General features: G+C 45.1%; 3 protein-coding genes and 1 long non-coding RNA gene across 5 annotated transcripts; 2 read left to right on the forward strand and 2 right to left on the reverse strand.

Moving 5' to 3' along the window:
- The first annotated feature begins 55 nt into the window (after positions 1 to 55).
- On the forward strand, positions 56 to 3,521 carry LOC108040001 (transmembrane protein 134). The gene is made up of 2 exons (XM_017117225.2): positions 56 to 546; positions 2,005 to 3,521. The coding sequence occupies exons 1-2, from the start codon at positions 383 to 385 to the stop codon at positions 2,354 to 2,356; spliced, it is 516 nt and encodes a 171-aa protein (XP_016972714.1). The 5' UTR covers positions 56 to 382; the 3' UTR covers positions 2,357 to 3,521.
- LOC108040002 lies at positions 3,050 to 4,499 on the reverse strand. The gene is made up of 2 exons (XR_001769042.2): positions 4,043 to 4,499; positions 3,050 to 3,833 (listed from the first exon to the last, which is right to left on the reverse strand). It is a non-coding gene; the product is annotated as an uncharacterized LOC108040002 (long non-coding RNA).
- Positions 4,500 to 5,098: 599 nt separating this feature from the next.
- Positions 5,099 to 6,819, forward strand: LOC108039995 (coiled-coil domain-containing protein 181). The gene is made up of 2 exons (XM_017117217.2): positions 5,099 to 5,331; positions 5,390 to 6,819. The coding sequence occupies exons 1-2, from the start codon at positions 5,265 to 5,267 to the stop codon at positions 6,802 to 6,804; spliced, it is 1,482 nt and encodes a 493-aa protein (XP_016972706.2). The 5' UTR covers positions 5,099 to 5,264; the 3' UTR covers positions 6,805 to 6,819.
- LOC108039994 (FACT complex subunit spt16) lies at positions 6,813 to 11,615 on the reverse strand. 2 transcript variants are annotated; one of them, XM_017117215.2, is made up of 9 exons: positions 11,415 to 11,615; positions 10,953 to 11,216; positions 10,590 to 10,889; positions 9,352 to 10,529; positions 8,421 to 9,287; positions 8,095 to 8,357; positions 7,877 to 8,030; positions 7,655 to 7,771; positions 6,813 to 7,156 (listed from the first exon to the last, which is right to left on the reverse strand). In XM_017117215.2, the coding sequence occupies exons 1-9, from the start codon at positions 11,481 to 11,483 to the stop codon at positions 7,000 to 7,002; spliced, it is 3,369 nt and encodes a 1,122-aa protein (XP_016972704.1). In that variant the 5' UTR covers positions 11,484 to 11,615; the 3' UTR covers positions 6,813 to 6,999. The 2 variants fall into 2 exon arrangements, with proteins under 2 accessions (XP_016972704.1, XP_016972705.1); XM_017117216.2 differs by lacking the exon at positions 7,655 to 7,771 and having other exon boundaries at positions 11,415 to 11,614.
- Positions 11,616 to 11,636: the final 21 nt, after the last annotated feature.

Below are 11,636 nucleotides of genomic sequence, written 5' to 3' on the forward strand. Positions count from 1 at the left end.
TGCACTATCGATAACAACGCGCTTGGAATTTTAGTTAAGCCACCACCCCCGCATAGCATTTTACCACTCCAGCGCGACGGTCACACTGTTCGAGTCTGTCTCTTTTGTGTCGCGTTTTAATGTGAAAAGAAAAACTCTTTTGCAACGGTTACAGACAGCAGAAAAGAGTGAAAAACATCGCGAATTCGGAGTGCGCGACCATGCCTTCGAGGCAGCATTAATACGGAGCCGCATTTCCCTCGATTTCCGCCGAATTTAGGAGTGCAAATGCGAGGCCAGCCGACGTTGGCAAACCGAATCTCGTCTATATAGTCGTTTATTATTAAACAACAGAACACAGAAAAGCAGAAGTTGGGGAACGGGAACCCGAAACCCAGAAAACATGTACAACAACGGGGCCAGGGGCTTCTCCATACACGACGCCTTCGAGGAGGAGACGGACGAGGCGATACGCGTCTATGGATCCACGGTGATATCCACGCCCATGCGGGGTGGCAAGCAAGGTCGCTCCACCGAAGACGTCTCTATCCGGATTCAGGATCCCAAGTGAGTGGGGTAGATCTCTGCGAAAACAGGTCTCTGATCTGTGTGCGTGGGCACCGATTATTGGCACCATTTTCTTCGCTTTGTGCCAAACAAGGAGACTCATTCCCATTGTGACTGTGATTCCGGTTATTGCCGTGTTTATATTATACTATATGTGCTGGCCAGCTGTGCGTCTGGTGTTCTGTGAGGTGTCCACTTCCCTATTCCCGCCGGAAGCACCTGAATAAGTTAGCCAAGCGGCGCGTGCGTGATGTCTTCGTATGCCTCCTATTCCCATTCCCGTTCCCATTCCATTAGCCATGCATGGCGTGTCGCAACTACAGCAACGACTTGTAATTATGGGGATTATAAATGCAGACGTCCAGCCTAATTTGGCATTCAATTGTAAAAATCATTGCGCATAAATTTCGTCATAAGGGTATCTCTGGCTCTCTGCCGTTTCTTGAGGGGATCAAATGGGGGCGAAAGAGGAGGTGGCGGCCTTCGCCTGCGGTCAGCTGGAACCAGTTAGCAGGCCCAGCAAGCCAAAACCAGCCACCAGCTCATCGCCGTTTGCACTTGTCGGGCTTCTCTTGCCAATATAATCGAGTGGTAAACGCGAAATTGATTGCGTTTTGCTTTTGGCGGCAATCCAACCCCGCGATAACCCTCAAACGGTTGATAAGGGTCCTAAAGTCCATATTTAACAAAGTGGAAAAGCTGACTTGGGAAATGAAAGATTTGCATACCGCACAAGTCAATTATTTGTCTATCATTTTAAAGACTACTTCTGATACTTAGACTTAATCTTGTCTAGCTATGATCAAATCCAGAAAAATCATCATTAAACCGTGATAAACTACTAAACCGGTTATTAAAGAAGGTTACTCACCAGAAAATCAAAATATAATCTTCTAAGCTGTCAAAAACATAGTAAAAAGTCTGTTTACCATAAAAAATGTATATTGGCATATCATCATATCTCTGCTGCCTTTTTTATATATCGTTTTATCAGGATATACTGTGTATATTTCTTTGTACAATTGACTGTATAACTAAAAAAAATTGTTTTTAAATTTATTAGTTAGTCATACAAATATGGATATATGTAAACTCAGTCGGAATACGCGACTAACTTGCCATCAATTTCCTTTTTAAGTTACAATATACATTTTTGAGAACAAAGAAATTTGTTATTTCTTTAAATTTGTATGAGGTTAATTGATAAAATCTAATTAACTAATTGATTTAATTGACCGAAAGCTAATATGCATTGCTATCTGGGAACGAAAAGAGATGTAAACCAAGTAAATTGGAAATATGTAAACCATGCAGTTTCTGCAGAAACCCTTTTCTCGAGTTAAGGCAGTGGAACTTAAGTGGGTCAAAAACGACGTTCAAAACCGGCTTTAATTATACTGTCCCAAGGCTATTAAACGCTCTTCCTTTCAACTGCTTCCCCATCTTTTGTCTCCGCAGGGGCTACAACAAGTATGCCGAGGACACAACCTCCCGGGACAGTGACTCGCTCATCCAGGAGTACGGCAACCTGCCCACGGAGGAGACCAACACATACTGCTGGCGGCACCCAAAAGTGCGCGAAAACTGGCGCACAGTGCTGGCCGCCTTTACGCTCCTGGTCGTGGGCACAGGCCTCTTCGTGATGGGCACCTTCGCCATCGCCGATCCGCAGAACACGTCGCAGGGAGTCGTGTTCTTTGTGGCCGGACTTATCTGCTTCATACCCGGGGCCTACCACGTCGTGTACATCTGGCTGGCAGCCAAGGGATATCGAGGGTTTGACTTCTATCACCTGCCGCTGTTCACATAAGCGGACATCTGGCTAGTTCAACTGGTTGATCCAAGGATCCAGATCAAGCAAGATAGCGAGGGAGGGGAGTGGGAGATCCCCGTCTATATATATAAATCCATGTGTTTGTTTATATTTGTATAAACAATTTATTTTCTATATCGTAATTGTATTTAACCCGAAACTCGGTTTGTGTAACGTACTTTTTGTGTTTAGCGGCAAAAATTTCGTTTAGACAAAAACCCCCCTTAAAACCCGAATCGAAATCTAGCAATATATAGATTATATATTTTACAATATTTTCTATTATGTACTCGGTGAAGTGTTTTGTATACCCCCAAACCCAACCCAAAAAGTATAAAACATTCATACGTACACTCGAAATTTATTTAAACAAAAGAAAAACAAACGAAAGACTTTGTATATGATGCTAACATGTTGAGGAAGCGCTAGAGTTATAACGTATACTATATATAAATTGTAATTGTAACTTATTGAAATTTAATTGCACCAAAAACGCTGGCAAGCGTACGAAAATGTTTTACGATTTTCAAAACCAACACTCAAGAAACAAAAAAAGATTAAAAACCGTACACCCACGAAACTATGTATATGATTAGTGAGCGTCTGTCCAGGGATGCGCCTTAAAGAACTAGATCTAGACTTTAGTCAACGTCGAATTATGATACGATCTAACCTAATCGATTGCAACGAGGGATTTCTCGAGCAAACCATGATAATACCAAGCTACTAGTGATGTAAGACGATGCGCAGATATTGCAATACGTTATTTTATAGCTATTAAAGTGATGACGCGTCTCTTTTCCGCTGACCTAACCCCCGTCCTCTAATGAAATTACATCTCACAGTCATTCACATTTCTAAAAACTGATCATACACCTCATCTGCCGTTTAGTTCTTAATGTCGTATAATTTCTTTTTTAAGAAATGCTGAATATGGTTGTATTAAAAGAGAATAATTATTACACGCAGAAAACCCAAAAAAATAAAGAAAAAAACAATAAATTTACTTAAAACACATAAATACGATTTATGGCTAATACAGGACTCCTATTTTCCAAAATTTACACGAAACCTAATTTTTAGCTGTAACTTTGTGACTTTTGTATGTATTTTCCCATTGAATGTTGGTTTTTATTCGAATTAAAAATATTATTTTTGAACACTTCGTTTTGTTTTTATTTTCATCGACGGGGAGTTTTAATTTAAATCCCACTACCTTTGGCCATATCTCACACTGATATGATTAAATAACTATATTTTTATCAAATGTTTACGTTTTTTGGACGTGATTAATCGTTTCTTCTTTTTATTTTATTGCTTTTTTAGCACTCTCTTCTGGGAATTGATTTCATTTCTTTACGCAGCTAAGAAGGGGCGATAAATTTTATCTTTCTGTTGCGGCATGCCCATTGAACTGTATCAAAATCCATCATTATCAAGTTCACCCTCAGTAACTCGACAGTGCGTTTCGGAACTGTAAGATAAAGGATATGGGTATGGTTATTCTAGGCGGAAATTAAATATAGTTCAAGACCTTTTGGTAGATTATTATGTACTAAAAATAATTGTTATTAATCTTTTATAACTTTTTGATGTCCTATTTAAATGCCATTCATAAATCTATTTGTTTGTGAGCAACTTGCGATAAGACTTTAAGTGTTTCCGTTTTCTAGCTGACCTTACTCTATAGCTTTTTTGATAACCCCGCAATAAGAGGGGCACTTGGCCTTTGTCCTACTGTCCCGAAACGCACTGTAGGCCAGCTCTAGCTCTTAACTAGTCCCAAAACTCCTCTTGGTTTAATGGACTCGGTAGCCCTCGGCTAATGGCGATGCAAATGAGATGAAGTGAAATGTTAGAAACAATCAAATCGGCAATGGAATAGGATAGATACTTGCTCAATATACGAAGTTAACGACGGCTCTAATAGGTTTAATTATATTGGTGTTGTGCGCCTCTCCGAATCGATTATTTTTGTAGCTTTGAATTTATTTGAATTGTATTTGAATAATTGTTACTTTGACTCCATTCGATTCGATTTGATCCGAACCGATTTGTTTCGCCTCGGTTTTACCGTTGATGATTAAGCTTTAAATGTGCTTAGCGAAGTAAGTGTGGAAATGGAATAAAGTGCATGGAAATTAAACGCCAAACATTGTTTATTGACACGCCCCCTTGAAGGCCCCACCCCTGCCAGTGGTGGTTAGTTTTTTGGGGGTTTGTACCTGTACACATTCCTTATCTGTATTGATTCTTTATCTTTTTTCGGGTACCTTAAATTCCTCACACCTTTTACCTTATTTAGTTATAATATTTATGTAAATTCGCAAGCTTTTTTTTCTTTTATCAGGGTTAAGCTCAAACTCTAAAACGCTTTTAGGAAAACACCTTTTTAAACTGCAATCAGATATAGAAATGGTTTCAATGATTTATTCTTGAGATCTGAACATTTGGGGGACTTCGTTTAATAAATTTTTTTGTAGCTAAGTGACCTTTTATAGTGGTTTTATTTATTATAAAAATTAATATTTAAATTATTTCAACAACTTAGGTAGTTTTTAGCTAGAAGGGTTTCTTCTCGGTGACCCAAAATTGTACCTGAACCACGAGACTGCTTTCCCGGAGAGACAATTTGTCACCGGGCATCGATCAAACACAGGACATCCGAGTGGCCTGGCAACGGGCGCCATTGAAACGGGATGGCAGGGGCCATAACCGCAAGGGAGCGGAGTGGAGCCGCTAATGTCTGGAGTGCACATCCAAGTTCATTAGTCTTGGATGGGTGCGGAAAAGCTGCTCGACACGAAATGGAAAGTTTTGGCAAAGTTTCCCGCTGGTGAATCGTCGTAAATCGCAGTGCGAAAAGCTGAGGGTCTAAAAATATCCCGACACTCGAGGGCAATCGATGTGCCCGCAGCTGGCAGAGATGGGCGAACGTGAGCCGGAGTCGGACGAGGACTGCGAGGTCTATTGTAAGTCGTTCCCTGAATGTCGGCAGCAGCATGTCCCTACTTATGGATTATTCCGCAGTCCTGAAGCCGGTCAACGAGTACAACATTGTGGACAGGATCAAGGAGGCCAATAAGGAGCTCTTCGCGCCGGATGATGAGGGTTTCAATGGCAACGGCAAGGTGACCAAGGTGAAGTTCGCCCTGAACCTGGAAGATTACGAGCCCTCGGATCAGCAGAAAGATCTGAGTCCCAGTCCGCCGGATGAGCTGCTGCAGCAGTTGACGCAACTGAAGCTGAAGCCCATCGCAGAGGAGGAGTCAGCAGCTCCAGAGATGTCCAAGGTGATGGAGGAATCGCCTCCGGCGGAGGAACCAGAAGTAGAGGAGGTGGAGGAGGAGATCTGCGAAGAAATCCTGGACTTAAGTGAGGTCCCCCAACAGCCTCCTGTCCCAGAAACTATACCCATTGAAGATGACGACGACGACTTTTCCGGCGTGGATGAGGCAGATCTGGATGACGACTCTCCAGCGAAGGATTCATCCATTCCCGTCTCCCTCCAACTGCGGCAGAGCACCTTCGACCAGGATGACTCCGATCAGAAGAGTCTCACTAACCTGCTCACCGAATCCGATTGCGAGGAGGAGGAGCGCACCTTGAATGAGGCTCGCCAGAAGTTAAGGGATGCCTACAAGAATCTTTATAAGACTTTAGATTCCAAGCAGCAGGCCACCATCGACAGGTTGACGGGAGCCGAAAGTGAAGTTCCTTTACCGCCGCCAGTGGCTGCTCCTCCAGCTGAGGTGGATGAAGAGGACGATTTGTCCATCATTGTGGCTAGCTACATTCCAGATGACTTTGAGCTCAACGAGCAGAGCATTTACTACAAAAAGGAGGAACCAGAGGAAGCCAAGGAGCCCTGCTCCACCTGTCCCAAGTCCACTTCCAAGACCTTCTTTACTTCACGCAGTTTCAGTTTTCGGCGGCGGGCCAAACCCACGCCCACTCCATCGTCCGCCACCGCTTCCACGACTTCTCCCTCCATCCGAATGAACTACAAGATCTGTTGCGAGCACCGTCACTCGATTCAGGGCAAGTTACCCAGGTATATGGGCTACATGTCCGAGTACGGACTGACAGCCCAGCAGCTGGAACGCCGGGATCAGCAACTGCGGCGGAAGCAGCGCTTCTCCATGGAGCAAACCTTGCAGAGCAACGAGCAGGAGCTGAAGAAGATGCAGGACAACGAGCGGGCCTTCACCACCTGGCTGAAGAACAAGATGCGCTATCCGATCAATAAGACACGCAACATGTTCGATGCCCACAAAAGGCGGGGCAGTGTGGCCGCCGCCGGAAGTCCGCGCCAGCATCCTCAGGCTCATCCACATCTTCACCAGGAGCAGGAGCAGCGCGGCGGGAGGAGAAGGCGTCGTCGCGACAGCGGGGAGGAGGAGGTGCATGCCTACCGACACCTTCTCGGCAGCTGGAACAAGTAGTAGTAATGTAGTTCTTACATTAGTTTATTACATAAATGTATTGTATTATATTTAATTTGTAATACAACTTTTGAAGCGTGAAAAATGAGTGGGTAAGGATCGGAGTGGAGGGGTTTTTAACAGATAGACAATGGATAACAGGAGTGTTTGAATATATTACGATCGGAGTGTCTCAAAGATTTCGAGGCAACCCCACTAATGACGCGACTTCTTCGATTTGTGGCCATTGTCGCGACTGTCTTCCCGTGAGCGCTTGCGATCCTTATCCTTGCTGCTGCTCTTGTGTCCGGACGACGAGGAGGAATGATGCTTGTCTCGGCTGTGGTACTTATCCTTGGACGATTTCGATGGGCTTTAAAATAAGAGCACGTTTTTGGCGTGTTAATAACAGATTTTCGTAGTCTATGTGGTAACAAAATTTTGAGCAAGCAAAAGTGTGATGTTGTTTCATTTTCAATAAATTTAGATATAGTTTATAAAATATTCCCTGAATTTAAATTTAAACCTGACATAAAAGATATCAACAATAATGTGGAACCAAAACCGAATGGTAGTTTTCAGGATGAAGAAACAATTTAGAAAATAAAGATAAATAAAGGATAGAAATTTCCTGTTTCCGGGGAATTCGACCTAAAACCTTAATAATCACTTGGACCACCAATCCAAAAGTAATGAATACAAATAAAAGTCCAGGAAAATCTGCCTTTGTAAAACCAAAACAAAGTATAAGCATTTGGAAATTGAATTTTCTTAGTGTGAGATTTGTTTTGTGTGTGAAATGATGTGTGGAATGCACTTGCGTTAGGCCATGTGTTTGGGTATTAATTGTTGGGGGTTTTCGATAACAAACCTAGATGAGCTGCCATGTTTGGAGCTGGAGGATTTTAAATGCGAAGAGGAAGAGGAGGAGTTCGACTTATGCTTTTTACTGTGCGACGAAGATCTAGCCTCCTCGCGGTCGCGGCGACTGTGTTGAGTGTAAAATGGGGTAAGAACGATTGATATAGATAATACAGAGGAGATCTCGGATAAAGTTATATTCCTATGGATACTCATTGGAACGCTCTTATACCTGTGTTTTGAACTTTTGCCATGTTTCTTGGACTCGAATTTGCCATTGCGTGGTTTGTCGTCGGTGGCGTAATCATGGTTGCGATCCTCTTCGGCGGCCTCGCGCTCCAGATCTGACCAATCCTTGCCAGATTCCTCATCAGAGCCAAGATCCTCTGCAATTGATAAAACAAAAGAGTGAAAAACAAAACAAATTGGCACGTTTGCGTAACTTAATACCATCGCTTTCTTCGCTGTCTTCTGAGGCTTCTGAATACTCAGAATCTTCGTCCGACTCTTCATCCGTTTCGGCATCTGTGGGATTGTAGGCTTCGTCCTCTTCGGACTCGGCAGTTTCGTTCTCGCCTTCACTACCAGATTCGGGGTCCAAGAAAGTCCAACCGCCTTGGTCGAAGAATCCCTCGGGATCATCTGTAATAGTCTTCATAATCTTTTGCCAGTTGAGGGATTGAACTCCCTCCGAGTAACGAATATCGCAGGAGCTAAGGGATAAAGATTAATTGATATAAATAAATTAGATGGGTAATTAAATAAAAATAACCCACTTGAGCCATTCCTTAACGTGATCCAGCATATTCATGGGAATGGCGTTAACCATAGCCACCTTCTTGTTGTACTCCTTGAACACAAATATCATGTCGAAGTTTCGCAGATGGAACTGAACGCGTTCGAAGTGCACCAGCTCCACGTCGTCCAGCGTGATGACAAATGGCGGCCATTCGGTAAGATTGACCAGGGAGCCCGAGGTGGGCTGCAAGGTCACCGTGCTGCGGAAGGGTGCGCCGGGGAATCCCAATTCACGGAACGGCGTGTCAAACTCCACTATCGACTTGGTCATCGTCTCTACCTTTTCGCAGAAGCTTTTAAAAGCTGTCTTGAGCTTGTGGCGCAACTCTCTTTCCGCCTGCTCAGCTGCCAAATCATCGCGATCGTGCATGTGCTGATGCTTGCCTAGATCCGTGGTGATCTCTCCCACTTCCGTGTAGAACTGCACGTCCACGTGCTTCTTCTTGCCAAACATTATGGCATACTTCAAGTGGAAATGTAGAAGGATGATCATCTCGCCGTCACAGGGCTGGAAAAACGCGCTCTTGATGTTGTTGTACAGGATGTCCACCTTGTCGCCGCGCACTGAGATGTATCGGAATCCATTGGTGTGCGCCTCCAGGCTGCCCGTCATGCGCTTGGTCACGATGTTGGGCCGAATGTACAGATCCTTAAGCTTGGGATTGCCTTTGTTTTGGGACAGAATGAGCGTGTCCTGCTTCACAAGATCCTCCTTCTCGCGTTCTTCTGCCTCGCGTGTTTTAAAGCGCTTTTGCACCTCCTTGATCAGCCGGAAAGCGTTATTCAAGTTCGCAGATGGGGCGCCCACCTCGCCGTGCTCTTTTACATTGGAACTGCGGTAGGTGCTGCAGGGGCAAAATTAATATTTAATAGTTTATCGACACTTCATTTGTATATTTTAGAGCTTACACTTCTTTGACGAACGTTGCCTCTGGCTGAGGATAGAGTCCACCCTCGTTGCGACCCATCGTGGCGCCAGGATGAAAGAAGTTGATACGCAAGTATGTGTACTCGCCCTCCACCGACTGCGAGATGTTCTTTATAGTCGAGATGTGGAACGGCACCTGGATGCCGAAAACGGGCATAATGACAGTCTCATACTTCTTGTCCACGTACAGCTTGAGCTCCTTGACCTCCGGCTCACGGGGCATCTGGCTGATGGACTTGTAGGAGACGGTGTTCTTGCGCACCTTCTCGACCTCTTTGGAGTTGCCCTGCTTGGCTAACCGATCCTTGGCTCTCTCGTTTAGTTGCTGGGCCAGCTCTCTCTGGTGCTCCTTGCGCTTCTCCTCGGTGTTGATCTCGTTTCGCAGCTTCGACTCCAGCACGGCATTCCGCTTGCTTCGGCCCAGGATCTCGGTTCCCTGATCCTCCTTGGTGGTCTTCTTGTCGTCCACATCCTCCTCGTCGCTGTCGTCCTTGATGAAGATGCCCACGTTCTTGATCTTCTTCTTGGACGGGGTCATCACACTGGCCGGGGATTGTTCGCCAACCAGGACTGTGTCGCCAATAAAGAGGGCGTAGTTCTTACCCTCCTTGTCGGCGGCATCGGGATTGGTTAGATTCGAGATGCCAACGTGCAGATTGAATACCATATTCTTCTTCAGCAGCGCCTGGCACTTAGGCCCGATGACAATCGAGTTCTCCCGGAACTCTAGGCCCATAGCGAAGCCAAAGCTCTTTGGCAGATTGTCTACCATACTGGGCTTCTCCTTCTTGACGTATTCCAGAGTCTTTTCGTAGACGTCGCACAGCTTGGTGCTTGGCACCAGCAGCTTGAGAATCTCCTCCTGCACACTTACCAGAAATGTGTAGTTTTCCTGCATGGCCTCGGTGGGATTGACCAGGAAGGTACGCGAAATATTTGAGCAATAGGACTTGTAGCGGGCGCCCAACGAACAAACAATCACACCGAAATGCAGGGGATTCTTGTCCGCCACGGCGGAGAACTTCAAGCTGTAAGCTCCGCCCGATTGAATGATGGGTGGATAGGCCATGTCTAGCAGTCTGGGATCCAAGCCGCTAGTGTACTTCTTGTCGCCAATGGCTGTCTCGCAGCCATCTGAGAGTTTGTTGTGCTTGACTTTCTGAGAGTTGAGATGGTTAATCAATACAAGAAAATCTTTCTATATATTGCCCCAACTCACCCTATCCGAATCAATAATGTCCATAATCTCATCTTTCAAATACTTGTTGAAAATGTCCATGGACACTAGTGATGCCTTGCGTATGTTGTTGATCTCCGACTCATCTTTGGGACACATCAGGTAAGCTATTATAGTGCTGATGTCCACATGGTCGAACTTGGAGGCCGTCAGGGACTTTTTCCAGGCCTCGCTGAACTCCCCGGGAAAGGCATCCTTGGTAAATACGCCCAGGCGCTTGCCTTTCTTGGAGTTTTGCAGGGCTTTAATGAGTTTTTCGAAGTTGCCCTGGTCTTTGTCCGTCTTTTTGTTAGAGAAAATGAGGAATTAGAAGGGATTTAAAATGTAGAATGTCGCCCAACTCACCCGATCCCTCACTAGGAGGTTAATCTTAGGGACACCCTCTTCGGTGATGTTCTGCGTCTGTTTCAGAAACTCGATCTTCTTTTTGCTGGTGAGAAAGTATATGGCATCCGAGGCGAAGACAGAGATGGTGTCCGTCAGTTCGTAGCCCAAAAGCCAGAGCTGCAGGGCCATGGACTTGGAGTACATCACATCCTCCTCGACGCCCACCACGCTCATGATGCAGTCGAGATTGCTGAGGGCGTCATCGTGTCCGATGCTGGGAGCCTTTGGAAGGCAATGAAACAAAGATTATTATCTTTCCCGCCTATCTAAATATAACATGGGTAATTGGACTAAAATAACCCAATTTCACCATATTTCTCAATGCTCATTATCGCTGTTTTTGCGTAGTGACTCCACATGCTTTGGGGGGCTCCTGCAGACAGCCAAACTTGGAGACTGGCGACCGGCGGACGAACTCACCTTCCATTCCGTGTACAGGCGCTTTATGCGGCGCACAAACGCCTCCTTGTCCAGCACAAAGCTCGACATCTTGCCGCCGGGGGTATAATAGTTATTGAAATTGTAATAATTATTAAACTAAGCTTAAGATCCGTATTTGCATTTGCGAATTCCGCCGGACGAAAAAATTGCGCGGCGCGACGAGAAAAAGAAGAAGAATCAGCGTCAGCGTGAGGTGGGCTA

The sequence above is a fragment of the Drosophila rhopaloa genome, unplaced genomic scaffold (genome assembly GCF_018152115.1).
Source record: "Drosophila rhopaloa isolate 14029-0021.01 unplaced genomic scaffold, ASM1815211v1 contig_163, whole genome shotgun sequence".
Lineage (NCBI taxonomy): Eukaryota > Metazoa > Arthropoda > Insecta > Diptera > Drosophilidae > Drosophila > Drosophila rhopaloa.

Excerpts from the sequence above, each read along its gene's own strand:
- LOC108040001 (XM_017117225.2), top strand. The coding sequence starts at position 383 with ATGTACAACAACGGGGCCAGGGGCTTCTCCATACACGACGCCTTCGAG. Across the intron at positions 547-2,004 it reads ATCCGGATTCAGGATCCCAA|GGGCTACAACAAGTATGCCG; the intron begins GTGAGTGGGGTA and ends TTGTCTCCGCAG.
- LOC108039995 (XM_017117217.2), top strand. The coding sequence starts at position 5,265 with ATGTGCCCGCAGCTGGCAGAGATGGGCGAACGTGAGCCGGAGTCGGAC. Across the intron at positions 5,332-5,389 it reads CGAGGACTGCGAGGTCTATT|TCCTGAAGCCGGTCAACGAG; the intron begins GTAAGTCGTTCC and ends ATTATTCCGCAG.
- LOC108039994 (XM_017117215.2), bottom strand. The coding sequence starts at position 11,483 with ATGTCGAGCTTTGTGCTGGACAAGGAGGCGTTTGTGCGCCGCATAAAG. Across the intron at positions 11,217-11,414 it reads GCCTGTACACGGAATGGAAG|GCTCCCAGCATCGGACACGA; the intron begins GTGAGTTCGTCC and ends TGCCTTCCAAAG. Across the intron at positions 8,358-8,420 it reads CACGTTAAGGAATGGCTCAA|CTCCTGCGATATTCGTTACT; the intron begins GTGGGTTATTTT and ends TTTATCCCTTAG.